General features: G+C 41.3%; 1 protein-coding gene across 1 annotated transcript in view; it reads left to right on the top strand.

Moving 5' to 3' along the window:
* C5 (complement C5) overlaps positions 1-22,940 on the top strand; it is a 92,045-nt gene that overhangs the window by 62,157 nt on the left and 6,948 nt on the right. Inside the window, exons 27-38 of the mRNA XM_021691140.1 lie at positions 2,059-2,154; positions 3,493-3,664; positions 5,946-6,151; positions 7,466-7,618; positions 10,159-10,221; positions 11,320-11,401; positions 14,042-14,099; positions 18,548-18,650; positions 19,289-19,363; positions 19,474-19,579; positions 20,421-20,504; positions 21,398-21,487. Of these exons, the coding sequence (XP_021546815.1) occupies positions 2,059-2,154; positions 3,493-3,664; positions 5,946-6,151; positions 7,466-7,618; positions 10,159-10,221; positions 11,320-11,401; positions 14,042-14,099; positions 18,548-18,650; positions 19,289-19,363; positions 19,474-19,579; positions 20,421-20,504; positions 21,398-21,487 (1,288 nt within the window). The remainder of the gene's footprint in view (positions 1-2,058; positions 2,155-3,492; positions 3,665-5,945; positions 6,152-7,465; positions 7,619-10,158; positions 10,222-11,319; positions 11,402-14,041; positions 14,100-18,547; positions 18,651-19,288; positions 19,364-19,473; positions 19,580-20,420; positions 20,505-21,397; positions 21,488-22,940) is intronic.

Below are 22,940 nucleotides of genomic sequence, written 5' to 3'. Positions count from 1 at the left end.
GATACCATTACAGTATCTCCTACTCCCTTCTACTCCTTAGAATGTTTCTTTAAAACGCAACAGTGTTTTTTGTTTCTTTGTTTGTTTGTTTTGGTTTTTTGCCTGCCCTAATCCAATCCCTTTCTGGCAAGATATCCCAGGCATAAATGGCTCCCTGGGTAACAGGGAACTCATATGGTCCTCTGCTGCACCAATAGCAGATTAGGACTCCCACAAGAAACAGAGGGCAACTGACATTATCCAGGTGCGATTTGAAGAATAAAATACTACAACATTTTTTTTTCTTAAGATGCCCACATATCCATCCATCCATCTGTCTGTATTTATTCAACAACCATTCACTGAGCACCTAATACATGAAAGGGTCTATTTTGAGCACAATCAGGGAGGAAGTGTGGGAAGGATGGACTACCACAAAGCTCACACACTGGTAGGGAAAGTGGGCTATACATACTACCAACTCTAATCTACATATAATTGTATGTGTTCATTTACGTATACAAGAAATACTTACTGAATGTGTACTAAGTGCTACATGGTAGAGACACAAGAGTGAACAAAACAAGTGTGGTCACTGAGGCCATAGAGCTTATGATCTAGCAGAGAAGTCAGATGTCAGTAAGTAATTTCAAGTGCGCCTACTGGGTATTTACCCCAAAGATACAAAAGTAGGGATCCGAAGGGGTACGTGCACCCCGATGTTTATAGCAGCAATGTCCACAATAGCCAAACTGTGGAAAGAGCCAAGATGTCCATCAACAGATGAATGGATAAAGAAGATCTGGTATATATATACAATGGAATATTATGCAGCCATCAAAAGGAACGAGATCTTGCCATTTGCAACGACGTGGATGGAACTGGAGGGTATTATGTTGAGTGAAATAAGTCAATCAGAGAAAGACAAGTATCATATGATCTCACTGATATGAGGAATTCTTAATCTCAGGAAACAAACTGAGGGTTGCTGGAGTGGGGGGTGGGGTGGGAAGGATGGGGTGACTGGGTGATAGACACTGGGGAGGGTATGTGCTCTGGTAAGCGCTGTGAATTTTGCAAGACTGTTGAATCTCAGATCTGTACCTCTGAAACAAATAACGCAATATATGTTAAGAAAAAAAAAAAAAAGAAGAAGAAGAAGGTAGCAGGAGGGGAAGAATGAAGCGGGGGAAATCGGAGGGGTAGACGAACCATGAGAGACGATGGACTCTGAAAAACAAACAGGGTTCTAGAGGGGAGGGGGGTGGGAGGATGGGTTAGCCTGGTGGTGGGTACTGAGGAGGGCACGTTCTGCATGGAGCACTGGGTGTTATGCACAAACAATGAATCATGGAACACTTCATCTAAAACTAATGATGTAATGTATGGGGATTAACATAAGAATAAAAAAAAATAATAAATAAAAATAAAAAAAAAATAAAATAAAATAAAAAAAAAAGTAATTTCAAGTGCGCGATGCATGTTAAGAAAAGGGAAATATAATTTCATCAAAAGTGGGGGATCTAACCTAGTATGGGGGAATTGAAAAAAATGAGTTGTCCAGGATCCTGGGAGTTAGGTAAGAGGAAGGCAGGAAGAGTGTTCCAAGTGACAGCAAAGAGCGTGCCTGGCCTTTTGAAGTGGAGAGAGAGGGTGGTTCATGCAAATAACTGGGGCCAAGAGAGCTAGGGGGTGAGTGGCATGAAATAAAGCTGGAGAGGTAAATAGAGGACACTTAGGAAGATCATATAAGCATTGCATTGGAATGTGACTGCCCTAAGAGGAAATAATACGGGAGAACAGAGTCTGAATAGTGCTTCAGAGAGGAGGTGGTATTTTAACAGGGTCTTGAAGGAGGGCGAGAATCTGTGGTGAAGGGGTATGAAGTGGAACTTCAGGGTGGGGAGGTGAGGGAGAGAAAGGCATGGAAGGTATGCAAGTGAGGAAGACCCAGATCTTACTGAGAAATGGCAAGCAGTCCAACTGGAATGCATGAAGGGAGAGGAGGAGATAAGAAACAGGTCATTTCACTTTAAGGACACCGTTTCACCCTCCTTTTAAAACATTGCTTATTTTTAGGGTACCTTGCCTATTGAAGCCCAAGAGAATGTCTTATATCTTACAGCCTTTACAGTGATTGGAATTAGAAAGGCTTTTGATATATGCCCCACAGTGGTAAGTAAGAGTTTCCTTCCTCTAACACTGCTCATCTGTTTCTGTACCATTTAGTGGGAGGGGCCGCCTTGAAAATAAATTTAGCTCCCAAATCAAAAGATTTCAGAATTATGATAGATATTAGAGATGCTCTGGTCCAACCTACTTGTTGACAGTTGCAAAAACTGAGACCTGTGGGTAAGGCAGGTTTAATCGTCCAGTGTCACAGGCTACTAAACTATGGAGCTGACAGAACCAGTAAGTTGTGACTGAGGAGAAAATGACGTGGTGTCCCTAGCTTCCTTCCAGTGTCTCTGGTGATGTTACGATGTGTATGTGACTGTTAGCCTACAGTGGAGGCATTTTATATCATGGAACTACTAAGAACACGATAGCATGTTTGCTTCTTTGGGCTGTGCCGTTTCACTTGCTTGGAGGCTGAGGGGAGTAAGGAGAAGATTCACCTGAGTGAGTCAACGTGGTAGACTCCAAGGGGTAGCAGGGATGCTTCCCTAATCTGGGAAGAGACACTTCCCCACACTGAGGTCAAACACGCCTGCCTACAAATCAGAAGTCTATTAGACATGTCCTTCAAACCAGCCTACAGAAAAGACATGGAAAAACCCACGGGGGTTTGCAGGACTTCAACCACAAAACAAAATACTGTTTTTAGTTTGTTTCAAGAGAATTGTTATTTATACTTAACAAGACAAAATAATCAACAAGGGACAAGTTCCCAGGGCCCTAGAGGACCAGCTGACACCTAGTGGTACATGAGCAAGAGACAGTGGAGCCGGGAGAGAAGGAGCTGGGCGAGTTGACTGCAGCAGTGCACCAGACTTTGTCCTCGTGCACTTATCCAAAATAAATACTTCAGTTGTCTCAGGACAAAGTAATAGAGACAATTTTCCCAGGAATTCTTAGGATCAAAAAGCGCTCTGGCAGCTTGGTTCTTTTCCTGCTATTTATGGTTTTATTTAGTAAAATTCATTTTGAAAATGTCAGTCTGTCCCAGCTATGCCGAGGGGGGGACGTGATGAAAGCTGTGTCTATGCTTCTTCTTCCCAGAGACTACATCTGATATGGGAAACAGAAACTAAAGGGAAAAACCTCAACAGATGAGAACTAAGGGGCAAAAAGCTTGACCCAGTTTGGACAAGCACATTTTCCCTTCTGAGATTGTACTCTGCTCCTTCTCCCAGAGGGATTTGCTTCAGGGAGACCCCATCCACTTCCATTAGGTCATTACTCTCTACGCTTCATCTTGCCTGCCCCAGGATGGTGCCACCCCGGGGTAGTTCTCATCAGTTGATAGGTTGAGGCTTGACAAACCTAGATATCTTTTGCTCTTGTTTCCAGAAAATCAGCATGGCTCTCACTAAAGCTGACACCTTTCTGCTTGAAAATACCCTCTCAGCCCAGAGCACCTTTACACTGGCCATTTCTGCTTATGCTCTTTCCCTGGGAGATAAAAGTCACCCACAGTTTCATTCAATTGTCTCAGCCCTGAAGAAAAAGGCTTTGGTTAAAGGTATGACTTGTTTCGTACATTTATTCGGCAAGTGTTTACTAAGCATATAAAGTCTGCTAATTCTGGGAAGGAGGTTAGGGCATGCAAAGTTGAGTAAGACACAATGCCTGCCCTAAAGGAACAAATCATCATAATACAATATAGTAAGTGCTGTTATTCACTGAGTACCTCCTACATACCAGACACTGCTACAGGTTCTAGAGATAAAGCAACACACCAAAAGAAAAAAAAAATCCAGGTCCTCGTAGAACTTACATTCCAGTTATGGAGACACAAACATGGTAAGTAAAATATTCCATATAGTGACTAGGTTGGCGATGACTGATATGAAGAAAAATGAAGCAGGGGAGGGAGACAGGGAGAAGGAGGAGGTTGTAATATAAGCCTCCCTGAGAAGCTAGTACTTGAATCAAGACCTGAAGAAGGTGAGGAAGCAAGCTGTGGCTATCTGAAGGATGTTCCTGGTGGAGAAGCAGTGTGTGCATATGCCTGAGGCAGGAGGGTGCCTGGAGCTCCAAGAATGGCAAGGAGGCCAGTGTGGCTGGAGAAGAGTGAGATGATGGGGAGGCCAGGGAAGGAGAGGGTGAGGGAGGGAGGGAGGTCATATACAGCCTTGGAGGTCATCACAGGAGCTCCGCAAGACTCCTGTATACAGTTGTGCAATGTGCACAGCTCCCAACCCGGCCAGTGAACTGAGGCTGAAATCCAGCCTGTGAATTCCCCTAGCCAGGCACCCTGGATTGGGTCTGCCTCTGCCCAGACCAAGAGGTGCCTGTGTCTCATTCACATCCAGGTGCTGTGGGGGCCAGGGGAAGCCTAAACCTTTAACTTCCACTTCAAGTGAAAAGGGAAGGTATTGGAGGATTTTTAGCAGAGAGAGGTGTACTCATTGCCAGTTTATTGCACTTTACCCTCTGGCTTATCCTGTATTGGGTTGGCTATATGGGTATTTCATTTTGAAAAATAAAGATACCACTTCCTATGGGTCAGGAGTAAAGAAATAGAAAGAGGATAGCAGTGATCACTGGCCAGTGTTCCTTTTTTTTTTTTTTTTTTTTTTTTGTTAATTACCACGTGTTCCTAAACCAGCACGGGCATGGTTGGACACTTCTGAGCCCTCTCCTGGCTGAGGTTTTCTAAAAGCTTAATAATAATGTAACATGAAGTGTACCACTATCCACAAGATTTGATTTCTGTCATCATTTAAAAATGACTGAATCTTAAAAAAAATAAAATAAAATAAAAATGACAACCTCAAAACCACTTGTACAGTGCTTTTAAAATAACGCAAAAGAAGTGTCTTGGGTCTTAGAAGATGGGGATCATAAAATCATAGAATTTAAGAAGAGGTCTTAATGATTCAGATAATGTTTGAGCTGCAAGTATCTTCAAAAACCAAATTTTTCATTCTAAATGTAGCAAATCTGAATTTCTGAGAGGGAGGGGAAACATTGTCCAAAGTCATGCAAATAACATAATTATGAATTGTAAACAGATACATTAAAATCTTGACTAATCTTCCAAAATGATTTCCAAGTACACCTTACTGTTTTTTTTAAAGATACTCTATTTAAAAAAGGATGTAAAGTGACAAGTTTAAATTACTAGAGCAATAACAAATATAATTTAGAACCTAGTTTATGAAAAGTGTTGCATATATGAAATTATCTTTAGTGCTTTACATTGAGAAGAGATCATAAAAGACTGAACTAAGGCTTTGGGCATGATCTCATAATTTCTAGGACATAGATTTTTTTTTTCTGTTAGGGAGAAAAGTTCTCCAATTTATCTCATAGTGTTGATAATAACAGTAAGCCTTTCTCTGTGTATGGTGCTTTCTGGTGGATTAAAAGTTACATTTAGTATCTCATCTGAGTTTCACTGCAAGGAAAAAAGTACTACATACACTTTAGGTTTTAGAAAATTAGGCCCACAGGACTAAAAGAATTTATCCAAATTGACATGGTCAGTTCCTAGTGGAGTAGAGAGCAGAACCTGGGTGTACTAGTTACCAGTTTATTGCACTTCTCACTCTGCTATACTGCTCTTCCCAAGTACACATGGACTCTCCGAGATGACCCTTTCAAGTCAAGACAAACAGCACTGTATTAAGGGATCTTATTTTGTATTGGTCCCCTTGAGGAAGTTCTTCTTACAAACAAGTAAGAAGCTTCTAGACCTCAAAAGGTCACTACCAGAAGAAACTTCTAGAAACCTGCTAGAATTATGTCAGATTCACATTTTTAAATTATATTAATGAATGTGATTTGTTGATGTTCAGGTGACCCAGTCATTTATCGTTTTTGGAAAGACGATCTTCAACAGCAAGACAGATCTGCCCCTAACTCTGGTACAGCACATATGGTAGAAACCACTGCCTATGCTTTGCTCACCAGTCTGAGCTTGAAAGACATAAATTATGTTAACCCAGTCATCAAATGGCTATCTGAAGAGCAGAGGTATGGAGGTGGCTTCTATTCAACCCAGGTAACATTTCTTTGTCTTGTTTTATCCTCATGAAATTTGTCCTCTCCCCGCCGCCCCCCGCCACTGCACGGTCCACACTCATTCTGACCTCCATGCTTTTGTCCACCAAATAAGCATACCATAGATAGGAATCAATGACTAGAATCAAAGGACCCTTAGAGATTATCTGCATTGATAGCCTTCTTAAAGAAGGAAGTCAGTCCCGGGAGGTTCATTCATGGAGTTAGTGGCAGAGCCAAAGTCAAAACTCACATCTCCTAACTCTAAATCCAGTACTTCCTTTATGATTCTTAATGATCATGAAGGGCTAGCAAGGCTATCAGCAATTCCATGACATCCTACGTAATAACCATGTGGACAAAAGTACTGATATTCCCTCCCCCCAAAATAAATAAAAAGTGAGAGAAATGCTGATCGTTATAGTTTATCTAGCTACCAATGTAAACTCATTCTATGTTAGAACTATTTTAGTTGAAGAATATACATCTGCATTCAAAGTTTAGCTCAAATATTGGCATCTTCTCTGTTCCTTGGATGTTTGGATGATGACAAAATTTAGAGTTAGAGGGGTCCGTCAAGATTACTTCAGAGATTATCTAATCTGGGGAGGCAAATGGGTTTCATCTTGGAGACGGGTGTAGGCTTAGCAAGGAAGAGTGTCCCATTGATGAGCATGCCATGGACACAGGCAGACGGGGTAGCCACATATTTGACATCTCTGAGCTAGTCATACTTACCAATTTTATAGATGAGGAAGATGAAACCTAGAAAAATAAAGTTCATCCATTTATTCCTAGAAAAATAAAGTTCACCAATTTATTCCTTCAACAAATACTTGTTCAACAGCTACCATGTGTACCTACAAAATGTAATGGATGCCAAGAAAGACTTGCCTCCAGAAATCTTACATTACAGTGGACAGAAGGAGAAAATTAAAACAGAATTATGGGGAGGGAGAGCTTATTGATGGCTCACTGTGGAGTTATTTGAAGTGAAACTTAGGATAAAAAGGAGAGAGTCATGCACGGAGTTGGAGGCATTCTGTAGAGTGACCTGCCTGGGTCACGCACTCGGGATGCGTGGAGCACCTGGCCCTGAGGCCACACTTCCTTCCTCTTCCCGCCAACAGCAGCATCCTTGCTGGGGAGGAAGAGACCTTCCTCTCATCTCCACCTGGGGGCCCTTCACCAATTTCCCTCCCTCAGCTGGAGTTTCAGCCTGCATCCCCATGCTCTCATAAAAAAGGGTATTTGTAAACACAGGGAATATATAAATGAGCTAAACCTATTTTTGTGCCTTGCTGATTGTTGATAGGATACAATTAATGCCATCGAGGGCCTGACAGAATATTCACTCGTGATTAAACAACTCCACTTGAACATGGATATCAATGTTTCTTATAAGCATAAAGGTGACTTCTACCATTATAAGATGACAGAGAAGAATTTCCTTGGGAGGCCAATAGAGGTAAATGAAGGACTTTTGATAATATTTTATAACTGGATGGGACCTTTGAAATCATGTGTTTCACTCTTATTTTACAAATATATCTATTTACTACTAAAAAATACACTAAGAGTACCTGCTATGTCCTGGGCAGGGGTACCTGCTATGTCCTGGACACTGGGGATTCAAAAGCAAAGTATATGAAGAAACTGTGTGTTTGGGGAGACAGTTGTTTTAACAGACAGTGAAAAATAAGAGTCTTGACAGGGACATGAAAGGACAGAGCAGGGCCTCCTGACCCAAGGTGAGAGGTAGGAATTTGTCAAATGCATCCACGTGCGCAGGTTGAATCTGGAAGAATCAGAATGACCTAGCCAGGTGAAGAAAAGGGAAGAACATTCCAGAGAGAGAGAACAGTATGCACGAAAGTGCAGTGGTAGAGTGAGAGAAAACACATTTGGGCATCCACCAATGGTTCCACCTGGTCCTGTCATACATACAAACTGTGGCCTAGCTGGAATTGGCTTTTAGGTCCTCCAACAGCTTACCCCGTGTACCCTGCTGGATTTTTTTTTTTTTAAGTGGGCTCCATTCCCAGTGTGGAGCCCAATGTGGGGTTTGAACTCATGACCCTGAGATCAAAACCTGAGCTGAGATCAAAAGTCGGACACTTAGCCAACTGAGCCACCCAGTCTCCCCTGGATTTTTTTTTTTTTTTATGAAAACCTTGATGGCCTATGAAAATTTCTCAAAGAAAAGAAACAGAAAAGAAAAGAAACGTGAGAAAAGCTAATTTCTGTGTCAATTAGAGTAGCTGCCAGTAAACAGCTGCTAAGACACATTTTTCTAATTACCACATTTTTAGATGCTTTTAGGTCATATTTAAATATACAAATAACTGGAAATAGTTTTTAACTGTCTTGCATCCTCTACAAATTCATGTTTGGGAAAAGTAAATAGGCGTGAGAAATAAAATGTAATGCAAAAAATCACAAACTATTGGCCCATAGTAAAAAAAAAAAAAACCAGGTATGGATATATAGATAGAGATACAGACATATTCCAACACTTAAAAATCCACGGACTTCAAATAGAAATCTGTTTCCAGACTCCTTTGAAAAACCGTAGGATCTGGCAACAAGGTGCTGGCAGCAGCAAGCATTCTTCAGTCTGTCCCAATTCCCAGTCACGTGAGACACGTGTGGGCACTTGGTCCGTACGTTGTGCTTAGGCTTCTGCAGGCACGTGTACTTGTGGCCCCTGGGTTGGTAATGTGTCTCCCTTCTCGGGGAGCCTGTAGACTTCACTAGAGATCCACATTCTGCGCCCATGGTCTAAGCTCTCATGAGGAGCTCCTGACCTGAACAGCACGGTAGGCCCACTGGAGATAGCTGGAGTTACTTCTTCTCTGCAGGGGTAATGCTATAAGGGGCCCCTTGCCATTTCTAAATAACTTAAACCTCAGCCCATGATACTGTCTTTGTATAAAACCCAGGCTAGTAGTATCGAGTTTGGAATTCTCTATGTCAGCGTTTCCTGAAATGTGTTACATAGAAAAGGTTTGGTGGTCAAGTAAGTGTGGGAAACTGTAGTTTAAATGAAGTTAAACAAGTTCTTTCATAGAGGATAGCCCATCTTTAATACGTATGTGACTAAGTGTGGTGACTCTGGGGAAGAATGGGCAATGGAGGGGCATGGGGACATGGCAACAGTGTTCATTTCCCAAACTTACAGGTCACTTGTGTTCATAGAACCCATTCCTCATGGAGCATCTTGATGTGCTGGCTTTTCAATCAATGCTGCTATATTCCATCAGGGAGAACAAGAAAGTTGGCCTTTTTACGTACATTTTCTAAAATTTAGAGGAAGGGCTGATGACTTTTCATGCACACCAAACCCCTTTTGCTCTAGTGTGCTAAGTAAGGGAAGGGCAGGCTGCAGACTTGGAGAGAGCAAAGAACCAACTCTTCCGGCCTCTTGCACAAAATGATCTCTCCCATGCTTTCCACAAATCAGGGGACATTTGTATAATAGAGCTCTTCTGGAGAGGAGAATTCCTTAACCCAGTTCATACCTTCACTCTCCTCTTAGAAGGATGGGGAAAAGACCATCAGCACCTAAGGATTTGGCAGGCTTAAGTGAGGTGCTAGGGGTTTGGGTGGGGTGCCAAGGGTTTTGGTAAACAGAGACCAGTGGGATGTGGAGGAGACAAGCCATCATGAGGCACTGAAAGGAATTTACTCAGTTGGCAAAAGGAGATGAAGATCCAGTTTTATCATAACCATGTATAAATGAAGATGTAACCAAAAATGACTTCTGATATGTTGGTTTCTCTGGCTTACTCAGGAGATCTCAGACATCTTATTTACATGTAGAAGGGAAAGTAGAATTTCCAGCACTTTTCGTGTCTGTGTGCACAGGATTTTCACTGTCTTACACATTTAATCTCACGAAAGCTCTGAGAGAGGAAGCTGGCAGGTATCTGCCCACCCTTTTCATTGTTCTGTCCTCCCTCCCTATTGAATAAGAAAAGAAAGCATGGTTTCTTATCCCCTTTCCAGGTGCCTCTCAACGATGACCTCGTGGTCAGTACTGGATACAGCAATGGCTTGGCCACAGTGCATGTAAGTATTTCACTGAAAGCCAATTTCAATGATGTGTCCGCTTGTACTAAGGAACATAAAAGAAAGTTAGGGACTTTGCCACAAAGTTACAGAAATCTGGGCTTGGGTAACCATGACTAAAGTAGGATTCATTTATTTAATTCTTTTTAGCTATCTTGGTAGCTGTCCTCAAATTGCTTTTTGCAAATGGTTATGTTAATCCTTGTATGCATATAGTCTTTGTATTTATGGAAATTATACATATAATTATACTTATAGATACATAATTTCATGGTTCTATATGTATATATACATATGATGCATGTGTGTGGATACACACACTTATATATCCATGTTTTCTATGGTTCATAACATAGTCACACCTCGTTTATCCAGCATCATTGCAGATTGATGTATAAACATATGGGCTTAAGTTTCTTTTATTTTAGCCATAGACTGCATGCACATACATAGACAGCTTAGAAAAACTTGTGACTGCCAAATGGCTGACATAAGATAAATTATATATTCTAAGCATAATTTAACATTCTACTGATGATTTTAATTATGCTCCTATCTTTAGCACATTTATTTCTTCAAAGACTTCATAATATTGCATGGTTGGGTTGGTGGGGAGATGGATTGTCCACTTCTCTGTCACTTCTAGTTACTCTCAATATACCTACCTCTGGTAGCACCCCTGCCCTTCCATGCACACCTATAATTTGTTGTTTACCATGGTGGTGTGGGAGCTAGGAGAAAACCATATATCCTAGCCTTGTAGTGTTATGCATAAAATTAGAGTGTACAGGTTCAAGGGTGAGAGGCTTAGGAACTTTCCTACAGTGAGGTGCTCAGATTTAACTGCATGGGATTTGGCAAGATTCTGCCTGGCTAGATGTCATTTTTTTCCCCTACTTGGGCTTCTCAGCTATGTTTCAAATTGTGGGGTTTGCTGAAAGTCCAGCTATTGTGACATGAGTCTTCATTTCACCCAATTTGCACTGGATTATGGAAATGATACTTCAAGCATCCCATTTGCAGCAACAGTACTGCCATAATGCCTTTCCCACTGTCCTGTTTTAAATAGAATATTTTTGTTCACTCATCTCAATGTAGGTAACAACTGTGGTTCAAAAAACCAGCACCTCTGAGGAAATTTGCAGCTTTCATTTGAAAATTGAAACCCAAGACATAGAAGGTAAAACAGCATGATTTACACTGTAATTTTGTACCTTCTTTTTTTACCTGGGGACTTCACCTCCCTCTTCTGGTGGGTTGGTTCTCCCCTCCACTTCAAAAGCAAGTCCCGTTGCATACTGTAGTCCTCCTCTAACCATGGCCCTGGGGTCAGGGCATATGCTCTCTTCTGCCCTGGGAGCTTCCATGTGTGGCTCAAAGACCTATCCCTACAGGCAACTTTCTCGTTACCAGTGAATCCAGGCATCAGCTCTTTCTCCCTGCAACCTTCCCCAAACATGTTACCTTAAATAACTCCTTCCTTAAATTATAAGCTCATACAGGAATTCAGTAAAGTGGCAGGATATAAAATCAATGCACAGAAATCAGTGGCATTCCTATACACCAATAACAAGACAGAAGAAAGAGAAATTAAGGAGTCGATCCCATTTACAACTGTACCCAAAACCATAAAATACCTAGGAATAAATCTAACCAAAGAGGCAAAGAATCTGTACACAGAAAACTACAAAATACTCATGAAAGAAATTGAGGAAGACACAAAGAAATGGAAAAACGTTCCATGCTCATGGATTGGAAGAACAAATACTGTGATGATGTCAATGCTACCTAGAGCAATCTACACATTCAATGCAACCCCCATCAAAATACCATCCACTTTTTTCAAAGAAATGGAACAAATAATCCTAAAATTTGTATGGAACCAGAAAAGACCCCAAATAGCCAGAGGAATGTTGAAAAAGAAAAGCAAAGCTGGCAGCATCACAATTCTGGACTTCCAGCTTTATTACAAAGCTATAATCATTAAGACAGTATGGTACTGGCACAAAAACAGACACATAGATTAATGGAACAGAATGGAGAGCCCAGAAATGGACTCTCAACTCTATGGTCAACTAATCTTCGACAAAGCAGGAAAGAATGTCCAATGGAAAAAAGACAGTCTCTTCAACAAATGGTGTTGGGAAAATGGGACAGCCACATGCAGAAGAATGAAACTGGACCATTTCCTTACACCACACACAAATATAGACTCAAAATGGTTGAAAGACCTCAGTGTGAGACAGGAGTCCATCAAAATCCTAAAGGAGAACACAGGCAGCAACCTCTTCGACCTCAGCCGCAGCAACTTCTTCCTAGAAACATCGCCAAAGGCAAGGGAAGCAAGGGCAAAAATGAACTATTGGGACCTCATCAAGATAAAAAGCTTCTGCACAGCAAAAGAAACAGTCAACAAAACCAAAAGACAACCGACAGAATGGGAGAAGATATTTGCAAATGACATATCAGATAAAGGGCTAGTATCCAAAATCTATAAAGAACTTATCAAACTCAACACCCAGAGAACAAAGGATCCAATCAAGAAATGGGCAGAAGACATGAACAGACATTTTTCCAAAGAAGACATCCAAATGGCCAACAGACACATGAAAAAGTGCTCCACATCGCTCGGCATCAGGGAAATCCAAATCAAAACCTCAATGAGATACCACCTCATACCAGTCAGAATGGCTAAAATTAACGAGTCAGGAAATGACAGATGTTGGCGGGGATGCGGAGAAAGGGGAACCCTCCTACACTGTTGGTGGGAATGCAAGCTGGTGCGGCCACTCTGGAAAACAGTATGGAGGTTCCTCAAAAAGTTGAAAATAGAGCTACCATATGATCCAGCAATTGCACTACTGGGTATTTACCCCAAAGATACAAAAGTAGGGATCTGAAAGGGTACGTGCACCCCGATGTTTACAGCAGCAATGTCCACAATAGCCAAACTGTGGAAAGAGCCCAGATGTCCATTGACAGATGAAGGGATAAAGAAGATGTGATATTTATATACAATGGAATATTATGCAGCCATCAAAAGGAATAAAATCTTGCCATTTGCAACGACGTGGATGGAACTAGAGGGTATTATGCTGAGTGAAATAAGTCAATCGGAGAAAGACATGTATCATATGACCTCACTGATATGGGGAATTCTTAATCTCAGGAAACAAACTGAGGGTTGCTGGAGTGGTGGGTGGTGGGAGGGATGGGGTGGCTGGGTGATGGACATTGGGGAGGGTATGTGCTATGGTGAGTGCTGTGAATTGTGCAAGACTGTCAAATCACAGACCTGTACCTCTGAAACAAATATTACATTATATGTTAAAAAAAAGAAGAAGAAGAAGATAGCAGGAGGTGAAGAATGAAGGGGGGGAATCAGAAGGGGAGATGAACCATGAGAGACTACGGACTCCGAGAAACCAACTGAGGGTTCTAGAGGGGAGGGGGATAGGGGGATGGGTTAGCCTGGTGATGGGTATTAAAGAGGGCACGTATTGAATGGAGCACTGGGTGTTATATGCAAACAATGAATCATGGAACACAACATCAAAAACGAATGATGTAATGTATGGTGATTAACACAACATAATAAAAAGATTATAAGTTCTTTAAGAGCAGAGAACTGTTATAATTATTGGTATTGTCAGTAGCCGTGAATTTCCATTAAAATCACTAGAAGTGTCAACTTCCAAATCATAAATTATTTTTAAGTGTGTTCAGAGACCTTTTCATTAATTATTCTGTTCTAACAGGTGCAAAACAGCTAAAAATGGTTTACTGTCATTTCTGTTTGCTTGTTTGTCGTGTGTGCTAGCATCCAGCTACAGAGGCTATGGCGACTCGGATTACAAGCGCATCATAGCTTGTGCCAGGTGAGCCTGTTTCCACAAAGGGGAGTGCAGACTTCAAGGTCTGAGGTCTATCTCTTTACATCTTTTTGAATTTTAAGATGGCTGGAAGATGCAAAATTGTGCATTTTTTAAAATGCAGGACATAATGGGTGTTCTTAGATAGCTACTCTATAGAACCACTTTGTTTTTGCTCATAGTTTTCCCTCCCACTTTTGACCTTCTTCTAATTCAAACACTATTTTTTTTTTCTATCTTCCAGAAAGGTAGAGGGGAGAGAGAAGTATTAGGAAAAGAAAAAGAAAAAGATTTTCTTATAAGCAGCTCCTACTCTCCTACTTAGAAAAATCACATTCACCCAGCAAAATCCCTAGCCCATATCAGCCAGTAGTTCTCAACTCAGGCTGCACATGGAAGTCAGTGGGAGCACTTTTAGAACTACCCAAAACTCTGGCCTCACCCCTAGAGGTTATTCTGATGGTAGCCAGCCTTGAGAACCACTGGTGCTGAACCCTCTGCAGAGTAACTCCAGAGGCCTAAATTGGCCACTGTGGCAATTTCCTGTTGCTGCTAGGTAACAATTTATCAGAAACTTAATGGTGAAAAAACCCAAACTGATTCTCTTATAATTCTGGAGGCCAGAAGTCCTAAAATCAATGGGCTGCTTTCCTCCTAGAGGCTCTAGGGGAGAACCCACTTCCTTGCCTTTTCCAGATGCTACAGGCTGCAGGCATTCCTTGGCTTGTGGTCCCTTCCTCCATCTGCAGAGCACACAGCACAGCATCTTCCAATCTCTCTCTGACTCTGACCCCTGTTTCTATCATCACATCTCCTCTGGCTTTCCTGCTTCTTTCCCTTATAAAGACCCTAATGATTATATTGAGCCCACCTAGATAATCCAGAATAATCTCTTTATTGCAAGATCCTTAATTTAATCACATCTGCAAGTCCCTTATTCAAGGTATAGGGGATTAGGACATGGACATCTTTGGGGGCCATTATTCTGCTTACCACAGCCACCATCCTAAAATGCTTATAAAAGTGTAGGTTTTTGGGGAGCACCTGGGTGGCTGAGTCAGTTAAGCATCTGCCTTCGGCTCAGGTCATGATCCCAGGGTCCTGGGATGGAGCCCCACATCGGGCTCCCTGCTCAGTGAGGAGTCTGCTTCTCCCTCTGCCCCTCTCCCCACTCCCCTCTCCTCCCCCTTCCCTCCCCTTCTACCCACTCCCCCTCCTCTGCTCCTGCTCTCCCTCTCTCTCTCAAATAAATAAATAAATAAAATCTTTTTTTTAAAAAAAGCATAGGTTTTTGAAATTATGTACACATCCCTTAGTGATCACTCAGAGTGGTGGAGCTGTGATCAGAACATAGGCTCCTCACCTCTTCCTTTCATCAGCCCTCAGCACCTCCTGTTGTGCTGTTTCCTTCACTCTTCATATTCTCAACAACTGATTTCTGTGGTTGGTATTCTGCTGACTTTACTTATAATCACACATGATGTCAAAGCACTTAGAAATTCCATAGAGTTGTATAATACATTCGAGCGGAAAAGGATTTGGGGGATGATATAGTGATCCCAGAAGCTGACACACAAAGAGGTGAGGTGACCTGCTGAGTTCTCACGGACTTGGTGGCAGAGCCAGGGCCTCAAGCCCCAGACCCTGATACTCAGTCCAGGATCTAAACTACCTCCTTCAGTCAGTATAAACCGAGACCAGTGACCTCGAGGAACAGCATGCTGCTTCTCACCGCCTCCTTCCCAGCCATTTCCCATCCTTGTCCAGTCTCTCTCTTTTCAGGATTCCCGCACTGGGCAGCCCACTCAAAATACCTCCTTCGGTCCTTGGTCAGTCTCTGCCCTCTGTTCCCTCTCAAACACCCTTCCTTGTTCCCTCATGTCTTCCTGCTAAAGTTCCCCTTTCCCATCCTCCTAACTGCCATTTCTGCTCTTAGGTACCTCTCTTCTGGGGGAGGAGGCGTGATCACAGTTGTGTTTAAATTTCTAACACTGGTCACAGAGAGGTGTGAACAGACTTGTTGAGGGCAGAGCCAGAATCGCTGCATGGGACCCTACTGTGGGCACAAAGGAGGGCTCTGATGGGGCAGTGGGACACCTGTGGGGCAACCTCTGCCATGAAGGACTCAAGTGATCTGTGGCAAATCAGCTTGCTTCTCTGGGCCTCTTCTGTAATGCAGGGATACTAAACTATCTGATATCCAAGTGTCTTCCAGTTCTTATGTCCCACAACTCTGCTATACATAAAAGTTCTTATCAAAAACTCATTCATTTAAATTCATTGACAGGAGGCCTCATTCCAGATTGTCAATATACAAAAGAAAGCAAATGGAGATGTAATATTGAATTTTCTATTTTGGGGGGGGCTTTTACAAATGGGGAACAGAATGTTCAAAAAAGCCAGGTGGAATATGGTTTGGCTCTGTGAAGCTGAAGTTATGTTGGATAAAGTCCAAAAGTAACTGTGTAGTACTTATTCAGGTGAAAAAATCTTTGCCTTCAAATATTCTCTCTCCTGATTAAAAAAATGCCAGCATACAGTTTCTGTATTCAGGGGGTCTCTTTCCTGTATTTAGCTTTTTACAACCTCCCTGTTGTATCCATAAGAAAAGAAAAAAGGATTTCATTTCTCTCCTTCTCTCTGAACAAAATGCCTTTGGGGGAGATTGCTGTCTTTGGCAGCAGGCGAAGGGCTTCTTGAAAGGAAGGTTTCTGTTCCACGGTTGAAACAGTCACCATGACAACCAGTCATCAGGCTCCAGCAACTTTTCATAGACATTCTCCACTCAGGAGGCCCTTTTCCATTCTGTTGACAGAGTATTTGCATCTGTGAACAAGAGTTCTCTGCTTCTGGTGATACTCACCCATCCATTTAGGGAGATGTCCAGATGTCATTTTACAGTTCCATGTTGTCTTATAGTCTGTTGTTAACTGTTAATTTGGTGAAGAATGGGGTTAAATTTTTGTAAACCAGAGATTTTATAATATCTTTGTTACAGTAAATATTACATCCAAAACATCTAATAGTGTCTGCCCTCATAAGGTGTGATTGGGGAAAAGAGATCCCTTGCCACCTCACTAACTCACATAAAACCTTCCATTTCACTAATACTCATTCCTTCAGGTGAGATCAATTTATCTTCCCCCTATGAAGCCGTCTCTCCAGTTTCTTCCTTTAATTCCGACTGATCTTCCAGGCTCCACTCTCAAATGTCCAGCTACCTCTCAAGCATCTTGAGCTGAAGCTGGAACTGAAACTCAAACTCTGCAGAACCACCCTCACTCTGCCCCCGTCCCTGGTCTTCAGTCCCTGACCTGCCAACTTGCCCCCTTTAAATCTTCTAATTCTGCTTAATGGTAGCACCAACCTCTGCCACTCAAAACAAGGCCTTGGAATTATAAAGGTAAACTTGAAACACAAGTTTATACTCTCTCACTGTTTATTTTACAAATACGAAAATGAGCTCCAAAAAGGGAAAACGATTTGTAGAAATCTCTCAGCAGAACTGGGGTAAAACCCAAGTTTCCTGATTCCCCAGTTCAGTGGGGTTTTCTCTCTCTCTCTCTCTCAACAGAAAAAAACAAAAAGAAAAACAAAAAAACACCAAATCTCCCACTTTACCCCCTTTGCCTTTTTCCTTAGCTTCATCCCAAACACAATTCCTAGACAGAGGATGGTCCTTAAAACATTTTTTAAAAAATAAAGTATTGTGGAAAATATAGAAAATATAGAAAAAGCATGGAAAAGAAAAGAGATAATCACTTATAACTTCACCACCCAGAGAGAGTAGTTGCTAACATTTTAGGGTATTTCCTTCAAGCCTTTTCTGGAACATGCTTATTGAGTCTCTTTCAAATATAGAACACATTTTCTTTTTCGAGTATGCTCCATCAGAAAAAGAACTAGAATGAGAATCAAGAGACTTATGTAGCTTTGGGGTGAACTAGTCATGTGACCTTGAATGAGTACCTTACTCTCGTCCTCAGTTTCCTCTACTAGTTAATTAAGAGCTTGGACTGAGTGACCGCTACAGGTCCATTTAAAGTATCGGTCAAGGGGCGCCTGGGTGGCGCGGTCGGTTAAGCGTCCGACTCTTAGTTTCCGCTCAGGTCGTGATCTCAGGATCATGACCTAGGGTTGTAAGATAGAGCCCCTTGTTGGGCTCCACACTCAGTGCAGAGTCTGCTTGGGGTTCTCTCACTGCCTCTCCCTCTGCCCCACCCACTCATGCTCGCTCTCTCAATAAAGTGTTGGTCAAGTGAGCAAAGAGTTAGAATCGATGACTCAAAGATCTCTTGCAACACTAACATTTAGAAATTGCAATGCATGTATTATAGAGAGGCAAGTAAGTGGAGACCCAAATTAAAAATTAAAGCCTACTAAGAAATAAGGCCTTTTCTTAAAGAATCTTGTCTACTTATTTATTCCAATTTCCTATCTCTCATTTATTTTAGCTACAAGCCCGGCAAAGAAGAATCATCATCTGGGTCTTCCCATGCAGTGATGGATATCTCTTTGCCCACCGGAATCAATGCAAACCCAGAAGATTTAAGAGTTGTAAATGTTCTCTTTTACATATTGTTATGGATGCTTGGTTTTCTTTACTGCATTCTTTTACGGATAAAGCTATTTCCTTTCATTTTAATATATCACCTTCACAGAATCACCTAGAATATTCTTTCCAAACCAACAATCTACCTAAGTTTTTTTTTTTAAATGTCTCCAGACATATTTTCTTTTACAGATTTTATTTATTTGTTTGAGACACAGAGATACAGACAGAAAGAGAGAGCATGAGCAGGGGGAGAGGCAGACAGAGAGGGAGAAGCAGGCTCCCCGCTGAGCCAGGAACCCAATGTGGGGCTTGATCCCAGGACCCCGGGACCCCGGGACCACGACCCGAGCTGAAGGCAGACGCTCAACCATCTGAGCCACCCAGGCGCCCCTACCTAAGTTTTAATTTTTCAAAGTAAAGTGGCGGCATAGACTCGCATGGTCTGAACAAAATGTGAATGCATATGATTACATGTTCAGACTTTTTCAAGAGGAGGAGCTGGCTCTTCAACTTTTTTGAATAGTGGATTACATCCCCATGTCTAACATCCCAATATTGGGTGAATACATTTAAACAAAAAGATCAACTTAAAAAAAAAAGATCATGAAATTAAATCCAAGCTTTCTCTTTCCTCTCTTAGCTTGTGGAAGGGGTAGATCAGCTACTAACTGATTACCAAATCAAAGATGGACATATTATTCTGCAACTGAATTCGGTAAGTTCCACCTTCCACCAGTCCCCATTTCTAATCACTGTTCAAAATTCACAGGCTGAAATGCTGAGTCTCTTCTCTCCCACAATTTACTCAAACCTTGCATTTGTCAGATTCCTTCCGATGAGTTCCTTTGTGTTCGATTCCGGATATTTGAACTTTTTCAAGTTGGGTTTCTGAGTCCTGCCACTTTCATGGTGTATGAATACCACAGACCAGGTAATCAACTCTACTCTAAAATTTCTTCAGAGGACTACTTTGCCTTCATTACAGTATTCATTGCATCTCTCCTTTTTGGAGAAGCTCACATACCTCCCCCCCACACACAGTTTCTTTAATCCTCCCAGAATCAACTTCTTATCTCTATTCTCATCACATTTTGCAGAGAGCTCCATTGTAGCAGTTGTCACATTGCATTGTAGTTATTTGTTTGCATATCTTTCTCACCAAACCCAGACAGAATGTTTTCATCCTTGTCCCCTAGTATCTAACACAATGTTCAATACTGTATAGATAAATGTTGAATCAATGACCCCACATTTGATCACTCAGCTTTTTCTGGGAATACTAAGTGATTGGAGAGCTCTTTGGTTCACAAGACAGACAACTCCACTTTAGGCAGTTCTACTTTTTTAAAAAAATTCTTAAAATGAACCAAACTCTACACCCATTCATTCTAGTTTTATCTTCCAAAATCACATGGAACATATTTGGCACCCCCTTCCCCTGTTCTTCTCCAGCCTAAACAATTACAGTTCTTTCAGTAGACTCTCATGTAACATAATTTATTTCCTCTCATTCATGGAAGCATCAAATATTTTAATTCTAAGAAATATTGAACAGTAAAATTCCAAGCACAGAAGGGGAAATCATTTTGAAGGAGGGTAGAGGGACCCATGCTGGGAGACACAATTCACAGTTTAACCTCCCTGAATCTAAGTTACAAAAAGAAATTTTGGAAGAAGTCATCTCCAAGGCCCCATGGGAGAGACTCACTGATCCATAAATGTATTGTGTGTTAATCAAGCCACCTCTCCTAACTATGCTTTCATTGCCACAGATAAACGATGCACCATGTTTTATAGCCCATCCGATGCCAAACTTCAGAAAGTCTGTGAAGGAGTAACATGCAAATGCGTAGAAGGTAAACTTCATGTAACATGTTCAGGCTGCATGCTTGTTTAAAGCAGCCACTCGTAATCCAGGGCTAATCTGGCAGAAGCTGTTTGACAAACTCGTTCCTCAGAAGTAGACATCTCAGCTGACTGAAAGCTGATTCCTTGAATACTGCAAAGTTACTTCTCGACAACCCTGATAGGTTCTACTGTACAAAGACAGAGAAACCCCAGCTAGATGATTGTTGGATATCAGAGGGATAACAGGATGTGAAATTCTTACTTTTCACCTGGTCTTTTTAATGTAATAGGACCACAGCTTAAGAGAACAGAGGCTCAGGACTGAGCCATTAGCCCCATTCTTTTTCCTTTTCCTTAACACTTAGTGACATCTCTGTTTATTGCCCAGTTCCCTTCAGTCTTCTGTAAATCCAAGGCAGGGTTCTTGGTCAAGGAAAAGACCCAGAACTCAACAATCATTAACAACTGACTCCATGAGGGTCTGGGTTGTTTTGGGGTTTATTTTGTTTTTCAAAAACCTTAATATTTATACATTTCTTAGGTACTTATTGTACCATTTTATAGCTGTAAATCAGTCCAGTTATCATTTCGGTTCCTTCAAGGGACTTTTAATTATACTCAAAATGGGAAATTTTCCTCCTTTCTTTAATGAAAGCATATACATTTCTAAAGAACTGAATGTGGAGTGACAACCCATTCTAAACTTCATGTTCAAGATTTTGTTTTTGTTTATTTTGTTTTGTTTTTGCTTTATATAATGTTTCACTTTATGGAAGAGGAGAAAATGGCATTTGTAAGATTATACTGGATTGTCAGGGCTTATGAAAACTGTGTTTACTGCCAAAGGGAGTGTCTGCCTCTTTATGTTAACCTAACTTTTGCCATTTTTCACAAAATCCAGCTGACTGCGGACAAATGCAGACAGAACTGGATCTGACAATCTCTGCAGATACTAGAAAAGAAACAGCATGTAAACCAGACATTGCCTATGGTAAGTTCAAAGTTTCTATATAGAGTTCCATTAAACATAAAATTTTATGAAAACATGATCTGTTAGAGAGATCAACAACTTTTCATAGTGACTATTTGGATACTACATGCCATGTGTTCCCTTGAAGGAAAATGCCATCGATTTTTAACATTCACATGCAAAATTATTTATCCTTCAGCAAAGAAATGTGACTTTCATTTAAAGACTTTATTTATTTATTTGAGAGAGAGAGTGAGCACAAGAGGGGGGAGTGGGAGAGGGAGAAGCAGACTCCCCGCTGAGCAGGGAGCCCGATGCGGGACTCGATCCCGGGACTCCAGGATCATGACCTGAGCTGAAGGCAGTCGCCCAACCAACTGAGCCACCCAGGCGCCCGTGACTTTCATTTAAAAGTGAGTGATGTACACACCCAGCTGAGACATTTGCTCCAACAGAGCCCATCGAATTAAACATACTGAACTAAAATATATTCAAAGAGAACTTATGAGAAACCACGAAGGTGTAAGATTTCACTATTCTTCCAGTCAGTTGAGCAGAGGCAGAGACAAAGGTGGTTTGGGGGCTTAGAATTTTTCAAACTCCCTTCAAAGACAAGGTAAAAATATCAATACTAACTCATTTTAAATATATGCAGAATTGCAATCTTCCACTTCAAAAGGAGCATCTCCTTCTGGTTGTCCAGGGTTCAGAGCTGTATCAGATGCCCAAGTACAGTTGTAGTCTTGTCTTAAATTCAGAGAATTAGCTCCTTTGTTTTCTTTTTATTCTTGTGTGTGTGTGTGTGTGTGTGTGTAAGTTCCTTATATATTTTGGATATTAACCTTTTTTTGTCTTTCTTTTTTTAATTTAAATTCAATTAGCCAAATTATAGTACATCATTAGTTTCAGATGTAGTGTTCAATAATTTATCAGTTTTGTATATAACACCCAGTGCTCATCGCATCAGGTGCCCTCCTTAATGCCCATCACCCAATTACCCCATCCCTCCCACCCACCTTCCCTCCAGCAACCCTCAGTTTGTTTGCTATAGTTAAGAGTCTCCCGCAGTTTTTCTCCCTCTCTGATGACTTCCCATTCTGTTTTCCCCTCCCTTCCCCTGCAGTCCTCTGCCCTGTTTCTTATATTCTACATAAGAGTGAAACCATATCATAATTGGTTTCTAATGTTTATTTCTGGCTTTTTTTTTTTTTAAGAGAGAGAGAAAGAGAGTATATTGTACATGATCTCAAACCTTTTGTGTGTGTGTATATGAAAGTAGGGTATTATTTATAAATGAAAGGTAAGTACAGTTAATTCAGCACTTTCTGTTTACTGACTGCTTTTATATATGGTTTCTCATTGGGGTCTCATAAGACCTCTTTGAGGTAACAGAGGATTATCTGTATTTTGCCAGTGAAGAAACTGAGGCTCAGGGAGATTAAATAATTTGTTCAAAGTCATGCAGGAATTAAGT

The sequence above is a fragment of the Neomonachus schauinslandi genome, chromosome 13 (assembly GCF_002201575.2).
Source record: "Neomonachus schauinslandi chromosome 13, ASM220157v2, whole genome shotgun sequence".
Classification (NCBI taxonomy): domain Eukaryota; kingdom Metazoa; phylum Chordata; class Mammalia; order Carnivora; family Phocidae; genus Neomonachus; species Neomonachus schauinslandi.
The sequence above is the reverse complement of the archived record's forward strand: the minus strand, read 5'-3'. Positions and strand labels throughout refer to the sequence as shown.